At 40.1% G+C, this 13,172-nt stretch overlaps 1 protein-coding gene across 1 annotated transcript; it reads right to left on the bottom strand.

The window, feature by feature from the left end:
* Window positions 1-672: 672 nt before the first annotated feature.
* tubgcp5 (tubulin gamma complex component 5) lies at window positions 673-12,697 on the bottom strand. Its single transcript, XM_058402047.1, has 23 exons — window positions 12,231-12,697; window positions 12,003-12,056; window positions 11,492-11,600; window positions 11,303-11,399; window positions 11,143-11,222; window positions 10,525-10,660; window positions 10,329-10,446; window positions 9,911-10,000; window positions 9,735-9,828; window positions 8,813-9,071; window positions 8,523-8,725; window positions 8,321-8,436; window positions 6,651-6,919; window positions 6,220-6,418; window positions 5,899-6,087; window positions 5,603-5,785; window positions 5,436-5,520; window positions 5,235-5,355; window positions 4,757-4,908; window positions 4,533-4,658; window positions 3,039-3,127; window positions 2,440-2,540; window positions 673-1,122 (listed from the first exon to the last, which is right to left on the bottom strand). The coding sequence occupies exons 1-23, from the start codon at window positions 12,362-12,364 to the stop codon at window positions 1,076-1,078; spliced, it is 3,051 nt and encodes a 1,016-aa protein (XP_058258030.1). The 5' UTR covers window positions 12,365-12,697; the 3' UTR covers window positions 673-1,075.
* Window positions 12,698-13,172: the final 475 nt, after the last annotated feature.

The raw sequence follows: 13,172 nt of genomic DNA on the forward strand, positions 1-13,172 counted from the left end.
AGATTATTAATGATAATCCATTCTTCTTAAATATTTTATCCCACCCCCATTTGACTAAATTTACACAGATCAGCCATAACATTAAAACCCCCTGCTTAACACTGTGCATCTAAAACAGCTCAGACTCTGAGGAATGGCCTCCACAGGGCCTCAGAAGGTGTGTGTGTGTGTGTGTGATCAGACACCAAGATGTCAGCAGCAGATCCTTTAAATCCTGTAAGCTGAGAGATGGATCAGACTTGTTTGTCTAGAACATCCCAAATGAGCTCTTCATCATGTTCCTCAATCCATTCCTGAAGAGTTTGAGAGTGTATCAGGGATCATCATCCTGCTGAAAGAGGACACTGACTTTAGGAAACACTCCTGACATGAAGTTGCTCTGCAGCAGTGTTTAGATTAGTGATACATCTCAAAGTAACATCTTCCTGAACTCCAGGAGCCAAGGAACATCACCCAGAGCTTCACACTGCCTCCATCGACTCACCTCCTTCCCCTTTCCTCTATTTTCAGATAGTTATGACTTATTTATCGTGGCCAAGGTGTCCAGTAGGAAGCTGGAAGAGATTCAAAATTTGCTCTGAATTTCTCTCTCTCACACACACACACACACACACACACACACACACACACACACACACACACACACACACACACACACACAGAGTAAATAAGGAAATAAAAACCATCAGAACACAGAATAACCCCTTTATTGTGCAGAAACATCACTAAAGTGAGAAACAGAGAATTAGCTGATGTCCATGTGAGTATACAGACAGGTCACTGCACACCTGGACACCACTGGACATCACACTCAACACTTATTAAAATGATTTGTTGCGATTTTTATTTCGTTATTATTTTAACGGCTTGAAAAAAGGATGGTTTAAAAGCTTTCTGCTGAATAGAGAGAAGAGACTCGAGCAGGGACGAGACACAGTTACAGCTGAAGAAGCTCGGGCGTGCGAGTGACCACTCACTTCCTCCTCTGTGGTGTCGACTCAGACGTTTCTACACACTGACAGAGGAACACACACACACGCAGTACTACAGCGCCGTCCTGGTGGTGGGAGGAGGTCTAACACTGCTCAAAGCCGGCCATCAGGGACAGAGCGAGAGACTCCACTGGAAAAAGAAGAGCAGCAGATGATTGATGTTAATTAAGATCTGAATAAAGTTCATGATGTTCCCGAAATTAAAATTTTACTCATCTCTAAATACATTCAGTTGTATTTGTAAGTCAAGTTTTTTTAATTAAAATTTATTTATTATTTTATGGAAAATTGCATTAAAGTTGTACTCTGCGGCTTTGATTTGGGAACAGGTTCAGAAAATTCTCATGTCAGTTTCGGGTAAAATAATCCAGCTCAAATCTTCAAAATCAGATTCAAATAAACTAAATAAAATAAAATACCGCATCACTGATCAAATGAGAATTAAAACAACTAACGACAACTACAACAATTAAATAAATTAAATTAATTAAAACCACTACAACAATAAAATAATTAAAATTAAAACTACAATTGAAAAAATAAATAAAATAAAAACTACAACAATAAAAATGTAATTAAATTAAAATGTAAACAACTACAACTATAAAAAAGTTAATTAAATTAAAATAACTACAACAATTAAAAAAGTTAAATTAAATGACAATTAAACCTACAACAATAAAAAAAATAAATAAAATTAAAATTAAAACAACTACAATTATAAAAATTAAATTAAATGAAAATTAAACCTACAACAATTAAAAGATTAAATTAAATTAAAACAACAATTAAAAAAATGTAAATAAATGAAAACTACAACAATGTAAAAAATTAAATTAAAACAACAATTAAAAAAAATAATTTAAATTAAAACAACTACTACAATTAAAAAAAACAAAACATTAAATTAAAACTAATACCCTCCACCCTCTACCCAGCCACACCCTCCAGAAATGGCCCAGTGGATTGAAAAACTTTATAATAGATTTAAAAAATGGAATACATGACCACCGACTCCAACTGACCCTGGACATTTTCATACAAAGGTAGACATTTATTATTATGTATCCTGATTCACTGAAAATGAACCGAACAATAAGGGACTTTTACTCATTCCCCATGTTTATTTATTTATTTATTTTCCTTTTATTTATTTATTTACTTATTTGTTATTTTATTTTTATATTTTTAAATAATAATAATAATTATTATTTATTTGTTTGTTTGTTTGTTTTGTATGTATTTTTCCCCTATGATTTGTTTTCTTTCTGCTCATCTTATTTTGGGTTATTTATTCAAGCCACTGCTGATGCCAAGGATTGTCCAGTTCATTGCTTGTAATTTGTTTAAATGTACATAAAAATGAATAAATAAATAAAGACATAGGTTTGTAAAAGTGAAATTCAGTGTCACACAGGAATGAGTTTAAGGGCAGCAGCAGACTCACAGTGAGGAAAGGATCCTCTGCACACGGCTTTATTCAGGATGGTCACCAAGAACATGTGACAGTTCTTAAAATCCGACTCCATTTTATCGATAGATTCGATCCTGAAAAGCAGAGAAAGCATTCAAACAGGTCATAAACCATCATTTGAAATAATCTATTCACCACAATACATGGATTTGTTTGATTAAAGTGGGCTTGGAGCATCTCTACACCTTCATCCTCATTAAAAATACCAGGAGCTATGAATATGCAAATTTGAAACATTGCTCATATTCTAGTGTTCTCACAAACAGCTCACGTTGGTCACAGATCGTAACGTAACCATGACAACTGTTCTTTTTTTTTCCTTTGTTTCCTTTTGTTTATTATTAGAATTCAATTCACTTACAGGTTATGACATCATCCTCTAATTTGCATATCAGGCCCGATAACTGATAACTTTATGAGCATTTATTTGTGAATACAGAAGGACAAAATAAAAATAAACTGAAAGATTTACCAATTTTGACTCACATGTACTGTATAGAATCAGAACCAGCTTTCACTTAACCTTCATGATTAAATGTAATCGTAGTGTTTTCTAATTGACTCTGACTTACTTCCATGCCCCGAAGCCGGCCTGCCATCGGTCAGAGAAGATGAGGACCAGATTTAGGACCTTCATGATGGCTTCTTTGACAAAACTCACCTGAAAACACAACACCAAGTTCAAGTTTAACTAAAAACCCTTTCGGAAGAAATAAAACACTTCATCAGGCTGCTTTAGAATAAAAGTTGCTAATAACAGCATGTCTCTAGGTGTTTTATTCTTTATACACTATATTGCCAAAGGTTTTGGGACGTCTGCCTTTACATGCACATGAATGTAATATGGAGTTGTCCCGCCCTTTACAGCTAGAACAGCTTCAACTCTTCTGGGAAGGCTTTCCACAAGGTTTAGGAGTGTGTTTATGAGACTTTTTGACCGTTCCTCTAGAAGAAGCACATTTGTGAGGTCAGGCACTGATGTTGTGATGATGAGAAGGTCTGGCTCTCAGTCTCCGCTCTAATTCATCCCAAAGGTGTTCTATGGGGTTGAGGTCAGGACTCTGTGCAGGCCAGTCAAGTTCCTCCACACCAAACTCACTCATCCATGTCTTTATGGACCTTGCTTTGGTCACTGGTGTGCAGTCATGTTGAAACAGGAAGGGGTCATCCCCAAACTGTTCCTACAAAGAGCATGAAATTGTCCAAAATGTCTTGGTATGAAGCTGAAGCATTAAGAGTTCCTTTCACTGGAACTAAGAGGCCGAGCCCAACCCCTGAACTCAATGTACAGGAGGGGTGTCCCAAAACTTTTGGCAATATAGTGTATCTGCATCTTATAAACAGATCTGTAGTAGTGATGTGTCGTTCATGAACGATTCGTTCATTTTAAACGAATCCTTAATATGATTCAGGAACAAGAGTCAGCTCAGAGAGCGATTCGTTAATTTCATTTAGATTGCACATGCGCAACATCCTAGGTAATGTAAAGGAAACATGATTAGTTCATCTCCCGAGTCATTCCTTCATCACGTGACAGCCTCAAAAGCTTCGGCAATGCAGACTGTGGGGCGGAATTGATCCGTTCATCTTCTTCCTCCAAGTCTTTTGAGTCGCTCTTTCGTTCGTTCATCACGTGAGCACTTCCTTGATCGGTCAGTCAATACAGTCAATAATACTAATGTAATGTTGTATAAAATTATCATAAAATTATCAAAAGACAATGAACATTTTCTGAAAAACCAAAAAGTTCTGTTCCTGTTCCTGTCAGTCTCGTTTCAGTCTTGGTCTATTCAGTAAAATGATCCAAACTTCCCATCATTAATCTGTACTGTGGCATGATGCTATTTGGCCTGCTTTGTCGCCATAGCAACGAGACAAAAATTGTACATGCTACAGCTAAACCATAGATGTCTGCACTTCTGCAGGTTCCTTACATCGCCATGGAGATACCGCTGTCCATCATCACGTCCACCGTGTTTTATCAGGTTAAGTTACAGCTTTAGTATTCAAGTTAAATATCACGTGTCACCCTGACAGACGTGTGATGTGATGTGCTGATGGTGTACCTTTTCTCTGAGGAGACAGCGGTCATGGATAGTGGACAGATATCTGTAGTGGATCTTTATGAGCTGGTCCAGATCTTTGGCCTCCTGCACTTGGTGCTGAAATTCCAGACCTGTGCTGTGTAAGATCTGAAAACAGACGGCAAAAGGTAAATATTTTATACCTGAAAATATATAACAATCAGTTAGAAGAAGAAGAAGAAGAAGAAGAAACCCAGAAAGCCCACTCTGGTCATGATGTAGTTGTGAAGACTGTTAACGAAGTGCATTAGCTTGACCCTCAGGAGAAACATCCTGTGGATCTGCTGGTGTATCGGCTCCTTGGCTGCGTGCTCTTCTGCTGGACTTGCTTCCTGCCGCTTCGCAGCTACCGTCAAATCTGTAAAATGAGAAGGTGTCAGAATACACAGTGCACAGGCAAAAGGTGGACCAACACAATATTAGGCAAGTGGTCATAATGTTATGCCTGGTCAGTGTATTTATTTATTATTTATGGAAGGAGTCTCCACTGTCAGAGGCAAAGCGGGCTGTACCTCAGAAACACGATAAGCCTCGTTGTTGTTGCTTTTTTTCCATCTTATTAATTTCAAAAGAGAGAAAACTAAAGGCTGGTGAGTGAAGAACTGGAGCTAGCTTATAAAAGAAATAACAAGCAAGAAGAGCAGAAGCCTAAAGGATCCATGGAATCACTTTATCATTACTCACCGCTGAATCTCAGCGTGTCCAGACTGTATTTGGCCCATTTGATTTGTAGAAGCAGCAGGAAGACCTGATTGTAGATTTTCTGACACTCTGAACTAATGACAATATCTACAGGCCATGGAACCTGGCAAGCGAACACAGAGAAATGAAATCTAACACGTTATTATTATTAGTTAACGTTCTCAAAACTGTTCGTTAGTTCACCTTATAACTCAGAGTGAGACCATCGAGGTTATTGATCGGCTGTTTCTTCTTTGCAGGATCAATTGCCTCCAGAAAGATTGACAGTCTGGCAAAAAAAAAAAAAAAAACATGGAAGTGAGACACAAAACTTTAATAAACAGAGCTAATGGTTCAGGTCAGTGCATTACCTGCTGCTGTCCTCCGGGTGGCGCTGTCCCACAGCCTCCTGCAGCTGCACATTGAGGAACGCCAGCTGCTGCCAGCTCTCCTTCTCCAGAACCTTGTCAAAGATGGCGGTGTAGAAGTCATACATGGTGTCTCCTGCCTCCAACAGGAAGTAGTTCCTCATGGCCTGGAGGTATCCTAGGAGTCTAAGAGAGGAGAAGAAGAAAAACTCACTCTGCATGAACTGCTGATGATGACTAGAAGCTCTCATGAGAGCTTCTAGTCCTTCACAGTAGCTGCTAAATGGATTAAATCTCACCTGTAGTCCTTCTTGAGGGTTCTCATGAGATTCCCGCAGCACTCGATGTATCTCCTCTCGATGTGTGGATACAGGCAGGAGCGCAGAGTCAGCTCAAACGTCTGACATGTCACCGACTCGGATGACCGATCCACGATCACGTCGGCGCCCGAGAACTTCTCATGGAAGTCTTTCTGCTCCAAATACAACCTGTGAGAAGAAAACCCAACGCAGATTCATTATAAGGTGGTAGGACAAAGAGAAGCAGCTGAGGGAACATTCCAAGTTCTTTGCACTAAAATGCTGACCACAGTCCAATCCTGTGTTAGATTAGACGTTCACCTGGCGAAGTTGATGGCCAGCAGAGGGTCATGGATGTCGTCCAGTTCCAGGTGACGTGCCACGATGGACTGCATCTTAATGAGGCTCCTCTTGGTGGCTTGTTGCTCGGTTACCGTATCCGTGGGGGAATCTTCTCCACGACGGAGACGAGTCTGCACTGACTCTAGGAAGAGAGTGTAGAGACTTTTCCTCTCTGCATCTGAGAGAGAGAGAGAGAGAGAGAGAGACAGAGAGAAAGATGAAAATTTAGCTTAATTTATTAGGAGTAGATCTGTTAGGTGACTGCTGAAGGTCACGATTATCTAGCTGTTTCTTGCCACTAAAGTAATCATTTTAAAGTATATAAAATATTTAGAATTCTAGCAAAGAACAGTTTAGATCAGTGTGTGTGTGTGTGTGTAAGTATGAGTGAGTATGTGTGTGTGTGTCACCTCTGGAGGATCCCTCAGCCTGCTCGGTTTCTTTACAGTCCAGGTTCTTGAGCAGCTGCATGGATTTCCCTGCCATGATGATCTGCTTGAGGACGGGTTTGAGGAAGGACACCATGGTGTGCTGCCTGCTGCTGGAGCTCTGGTCTCCTCCGGAGCTGCCGCTGGCCGTGTCACTCAGCCTCTCCTCGCTGTCCACTGCCTCGGACACGCTGTACAGGGTGTAGGTGGCGTACCAGAAGTCCCTGTGGTTCACCGGGACGTCCTTGTTCCTGATACACACGTGGACAAAGCATGAGCGTTACACCAGGTCACGTCTGATATTTACTCTACATGCCATAGAGAAATATTCTGACAAAATATACACTACAGTTTGGATTTAAATAGATATGTATATTAATGAGACAGTAATTTATGCGACTAAGCTTAATTTAATATGACTACATTGCAAAACCCCAAAAGATTAAAGCTGTGTATATTCTATTAACTATAGAATATAAAAAATACTATTACTGTTCTAGATGTTGATTGGTCAGACAATTTGTTTGAATATATTACAGTTTCTATAGCAACAACTATTTTACAGGAACTTATGAATGAGGCAAACACTTTACATCAACACATAAAACAAATATATAGTTATATTTAACAAAGAAAAAGGTGTGAAGGATGTAAGGAGTACTTCACAATGTAAGGGGATATTCATGTAACATTTGTGGAAGGAGTCTCCAGTGTCAGCATTTCATAAGAGTCAGAGGTAAAGAATAAGTAATCTAAAAAGTTATTGTGTAAAATGTCAACAAATGATATAAATCTGTGCAGAGATGATGTATGTCAATTATATAATACACTAAATTACCAAAAGTATTGGGGCACCCCTCCATATCAGTGAGTTCAGGTGTTGTTTTTCAGGGGTTGAACTCGGCCCCTTAGTCCCAGAGAAAGGAACTCTTAATGCTTCAGCTTCATACCAAGACATTTTGGACGATTTCATGCTCCCAACTTTGTGGGAACAGTTTGGAACAGCTTCCTGTTTCAACATGACTGCACACCAGTGACCAAAGCAAGGTCCATAAAGACATGGATGAGTGAGTTTGGTGTGGAGGAACTGGACTGGCCTGCACAGAGTCCTGACCTCAACCCCACAGAGCACCTGTGGGATGAATTAGAGCGGAGACTGAGAGCCAGACCTTCTCATCATCACAACATCAGAGCCTGACCTCACAAATGTGCTTCTTCTAGTGGAATGGTCAAAAATTCCCATAAACACACTCCTAAACCTTGTGGAAAGCCTTCCCAGAAGAGTTGAAGCTGTTCTAGCTGCAAAGGGCGGGACAACTCCATATTACATTCATGTGCATGTAAAGGCAGACATCCCAGTTTTGGCCTGGCTCACAGTCTCCGCTCTAATTCATCCATGTCTTTATGGATGAATTTTAATTGTCCAAAATGTCTTGGTATGAAGCTGAAGCATTAAGAGTTCCTTTCACTGGAACTAAGGGGCCAAGCTCAACCCCTGAAAAACAACACCTGAACTCAATGATCTGGAGGGGTGTCCCAAAACTTTTGGTAATTTCGTGTACTTAAAGGGATAAAACTGAAAGATGAATAAACCTTTATGGATGTAAATTTAAATTTTGAACTCATAAATACTGTATATGGGTATGTATTACCTCTGGATTATAAACTCTTTAGCCGGGTCAAACAAGTGACCGTGAACAATCCACTCATCCACTATCTCGAGGTACGGCCTGACCGTTTCCACCCAGAGAGAGAAGAGCAGCGCCACCTGGCACAGTGACACAGAAAATACCCATGTATTGCATCATCATGTAACTGTTTATTAGCACATTAAATCATCCAGAGCAAACTCACGGCCTGTTCAGAAGCTTCCCCGACGCTGTCGTACTCGATGATGGCCTTGTACAGGGTGTTGAGGAGGTGCGAGGCTCGGACCACATTGGGCGTGCCTGAAGGGACCTCGGCCACGCCCGTGCAGAAAACCCTGTGCAGCACGGTGATCTGGGCCAGGTGAGGGCTGAGCCGCTCTAACACGGCCAACAAAGTCACAGTCTCATCTACACACACACAGAAAAATGTATATTTGTATTATGTTTCATTACTGATACAAATACATGTAAATTCTGGAAGTCAGTGTGACTCACCTTTGCTGATGATGTCTCTCTCGATAGCAGCGAGCTCCTCCTTAAAGCTGCTGAAGTACTTGTAGAGCGCCCACACAAACGCCTGGTAGGTCCTGAACGGAGGCTCCGAGCTCTTCTTGGAGGATGAAGAGGATGAAGAGTTGAGGCCGGGAGGACACGGCTCTGTGCTGTGACCGGTCACTTCATCGATGAACCTCTGGAGACGGAACACCGCCTGGCCATACGCTGCGACATGCTCCAGAATCGAGCGCAAGCAGTTCTGCAATTTGCAACCATTAAAAGCGACAGGTAAAATTCCTTCACTCTTGGATTTTATAATAATAATAATATCAGCTCTCTACAGGACTGTGAGGTTGTACACAGCCAATTAAAATTAAATTAAGTGTACTTAATAAACTGTCACTTTGTTTATGTCTGAAAAAGACAAGAAATGATGAAGCTGATTTTGTTTTTATGCTCTCAACAACTCCAGCATTTCTGATTTTATCATTTTATATTTTACCTACAATTTTTTATATTAAATATTTAACTTTTTTTTCTTCTATGCTTCACTGCCTGCCTTAAACAACAATGTATTTTATTTTATTATTATTTTTTTAATATTATGGTTAATTATTTTAAATTTATTCATTAATCCTTAGGAGCATCTATAATTTTTTTTTCCCATTTATTTACATTTTTTATTTAATTTTTTTAACTGAAAAATTTATTTTCAGTTTAATGTATTAAAAATTCTAATTTTTTTAATTATATTATTCCTTGAAAAAAAAATAAATAAAAATAAATTAAAAAATAAAATAAAATAAAATATAATATAATGAAATATAATAAATATAAATAAAATACAAACAAATACATAATTAAACCCAGAGCAGTTCATGAGTTTTTAGGAAAATGAAAGAAAATATTAATCACTGCTCACGTTGGTTAAGTGTGTTACGACTACGTCATTCCTCACGTTGACTTTTCCATCATGGTGCTGAAATATGAAAAGCCTCTTCACGCCTGATAAAAGCCTGAGAACAAAATCAATATTTTTTTATTATTTGTTAAAAAGGCTAAAGGAGCTCAAATCATTTGATAAAAGCCCATGGTTACCACAGAGTCTCTCGAATCACTTGGGTTTCAGTAACGAAGGCCTTCTCCTCGGGCAGATAGAGCGGGTCAGTGTTGTAGAGATGCTGATCCCTGCACAGAAACATTCCCATCATCACTGACCTTGGAAATTCTGATCCGGAAATCAGGAAAGGGAAAAAAAAACAAAACAAAAAAACAACGGAACCATCCTGACACGTTCATTCATGCATTCCGATATTCAACTGCCTAAGTTATAACTCTGTTACAACACATATAAAGTTTATAGCTCCATAACATAAGTGAGAACAGGAACTTGCTTTTGCGGAATTTCTAAAACATTTAGCGTGGATAAAAGCGTCACGTTTGGTTCTTTATTAATAAAATGTTGGAGTGCAGGAGTGCTGTTAGACGGCTGAAGGTATAGGAGGTTTCTTCTCACCAGACATTCAGCAGGTTGGAGTGCAGGTGGAGGCTGTGTGGGAAGCGTGACGAGTGAGAAACCCAGTACGGCGTCACCACATGCAGCTCCAGCCATGCCCTGGCATCCGGTTCTCCCACTGTAACACACACACACACACACTGTTCAGTGTCCTGATTCAGCCCGCTGTGTTTCAGTGCTTTAGCAGTCCTCTTACCTGTCCAGGTGACCTGCACCATCTTATCATTCTGCTCCTGATCTTCCTGCGGTGTTCTGTCCACCTGGATCCCAGAGTCCTCTCTGCTGATGGGCTGTTGACGCTCTTCCTCCTCGCTCTCGTCCTCAGACCACTCCTGAACATGGATTCAATAATAATGTGACGAGTTATAAATCAAAAACATGGACTGAATTAATGCACCCACTCAAAATAGAAGCGTTATCTAATTCAGGACATTGAAACGTATATCATCATGTATAGTTTAGTTACTTTTTCCTCAGAATCATATTTCATAAGAATGTGAGGTAAACAGAATTATTGCCAAAGATTTTTGAGGAACACAAAGATTTCATGTTTTTATTTCTTTATAGATTCAGAAATGACAGAAATAGCAGCTATTGTCCTGACCAGCCCCTCTTATCTCTCTCTTGAAAAAGATCATAAAAACGTATCTAGTCATGTTTCAGAGTAAGCGCTTCATCCGTGTTTACAAGCCATACAAGCCCCCGTTTCTATAGAAACCCTATCATGTCCTGATAAATTACGATTTCTAAAAGCTGCTGTTACGGAGAACAAATCAACACCTCCTAACCAATCAGGATCCAGAAGCTTCCTCACCGGAGTGTCTGGAAACGGCCCTGTGTCTACATCTTCTCCTTCCATGAGATACTTCGCCCAGTCGAACTTGTCTTCTTTCTCTGCAGACAGAGAAAAACCTCGTTAACATTCATGTCGTTAATTGAGAGTGAGGAGCGTGACGTTAAGGCTGTAAACTCACCCGATTCTTTCAGCCGGGGTCGCTCACTGTAGCTGGTGTTGGACGGAGAATCGGATAAAAGCAGCAACAAGAACAGAATACTGTGATGGACGTCCGTCTAGAGGTGAAGGAGAAGGAAATTGTAAGGTGTTGATGTACAGACACACACAGAGAGCTGATTCAGAGGAGCTGAGAGCCTCGGAATCTCACCATGCAGCCCTCTGTGTGAGGGAGAGGAGAGCTCAGGAACTCGCTGGTTAATCTCATCCAGCTCTCTGCTTTACACACGTCAGAGTGCACCATCAGCTTCTCATAAATCCTGAAATGAATCAACACCATCACCATCATCATCATCCACTCCCTCACTGCATATTGACTGCTCATACTAATGCTCTCATTCACAAACACACAGCGAGGCTGAACCCTGGCTTCTGATTGGTCTAATAATCAGCGTCACTCTGTCACTGTCAAGGAAAAAGCAGGACTGTTTACAGGCGCTGTAACCTAAGTGACGTATATACATTATACTGTATAACATCACGTCCTAAAAGATTTTATTAGCTACACATGAGCGTAGATCACAGCGTTTATCGTTTTCCTGACTTTATAACAATGTTATAACACTGCACTGTTCCTGAATGGAACCCTCAGCCTTATGGTTTTCAATGAATTATTCAATAGGGCAGTAATATATAGTGTTTCGTGCATGCTGAATTCTCACCCTGTTATGGAGCGCTGCACTTTGTGACTGCTGACGTCCAGGAAGCGATGAAACCTGTGAAATATCAGCCAGGAAACAGGAAGAAACAACAAGGGGATGGACGGGGTGTACAAACTTTTGCACTCAGCTCTATAACCAACATTTAATGTAAAATACCAACAATAAAAATAGAGTTCTCGCTCATTCAGAGAGTATTTCTCTCTTTACTTCCCGGTAGTGAAGACTCACTTGAAGTTGGACCAGGCGAATTTGAGAGCCATCTGGAAGTTCTGGTCCTCTTCATCCTCAATCCCACTCAGGTGCATGATGAGCTTCTTCACCTCCTGCTCCAGATCCTTCTCAAATTTGGTCCAGTGTGCCATCCTGAGCTCTCTAGCTGTGTAGGCGTGTTATTATTATTATTTTTTTTAAAAAGCCTTCACCTCTCACAGATCAACACATCTGAACCTGCTAAGCTGCTAGGAGACATGCTAGATGCTAATACACCGAGCTGGCACAAGCTCTTCAACTCTTTAATTCAACACCGTGTCATAGTTAAGGCGCATGAAATGTCAAATAGTTCCTTTTTTGCTGTCCACTTTGAGTATAAAGCTTAAATACAGCTACATTGATGACTGAATGAGTTCTGTCATCTTGGCGCTTCGGTTGTTGTGATGCTGCTTCTGTGGTGAAACTCGAAGACGCTCACGGCGCATTATTGAACTCTAGCGGGAAAGGCGGGTTGACTGAGAGCTCTTTACTGCCCCCTGTAGTTTGGGAGGGCTTAGTCTACAACAATAGAGCTCCTTATTGTTTGTATTTATATATTAGTTTTTATTTATTTATTTATATATTTAATTTTTTATTTTATTTTACTACCATGTTGTACCCTATATGGTTTATAGATAAATGGATAGATAGATACATTTTGGACAATTTCATGCTTTGTGGGAACAGTTTGGGGATGACCCCTTCCTGTTTCAACATGACTGCACACCAGTGACCAAAGCAAGGTCCATAAAGACATGGATGAGTGAGTTTGGTGTGGAGGAACTGTACAGAGTCCTGACCTCAACCCCATAGAACACCTTTGGGAGTGAATTTGAATTAGAGCAGAGCCGGCGAGCCAGACCTTCTCGTCCAACATCAGAGTCTGACCTCACAAATGTGCTTCTTCTAGAGAGGAATGGT

This window comes from Hemibagrus wyckioides, linkage group LG11, assembly GCF_019097595.1.
Source record: "Hemibagrus wyckioides isolate EC202008001 linkage group LG11, SWU_Hwy_1.0, whole genome shotgun sequence".
In the NCBI taxonomy this organism is placed as follows: domain Eukaryota; kingdom Metazoa; phylum Chordata; class Actinopteri; order Siluriformes; family Bagridae; genus Hemibagrus; species Hemibagrus wyckioides.

Excerpts from the sequence above, each read along its gene's own strand:
- tubgcp5 (XM_058402047.1), bottom strand. The coding sequence starts at position 12,364 with ATGGCACACTGGACCAAATTTGAGAAGGATCTGGAGCAGGAGGTGAAG. Across the intron at positions 9,072-9,734 it reads TCGTAACACACTTAACCAAC|AACTGCTTGCGCTCGATTCT; the intron begins GTGAGCAGTGAT and ends TGCAAATTGCAG. Across the intron at positions 4,909-5,234 it reads GGACACGCTGAGATTCAGCG|ATTTGACGGTAGCTGCGAAG; the intron begins GTGAGTAATGAT and ends CTCATTTTACAG.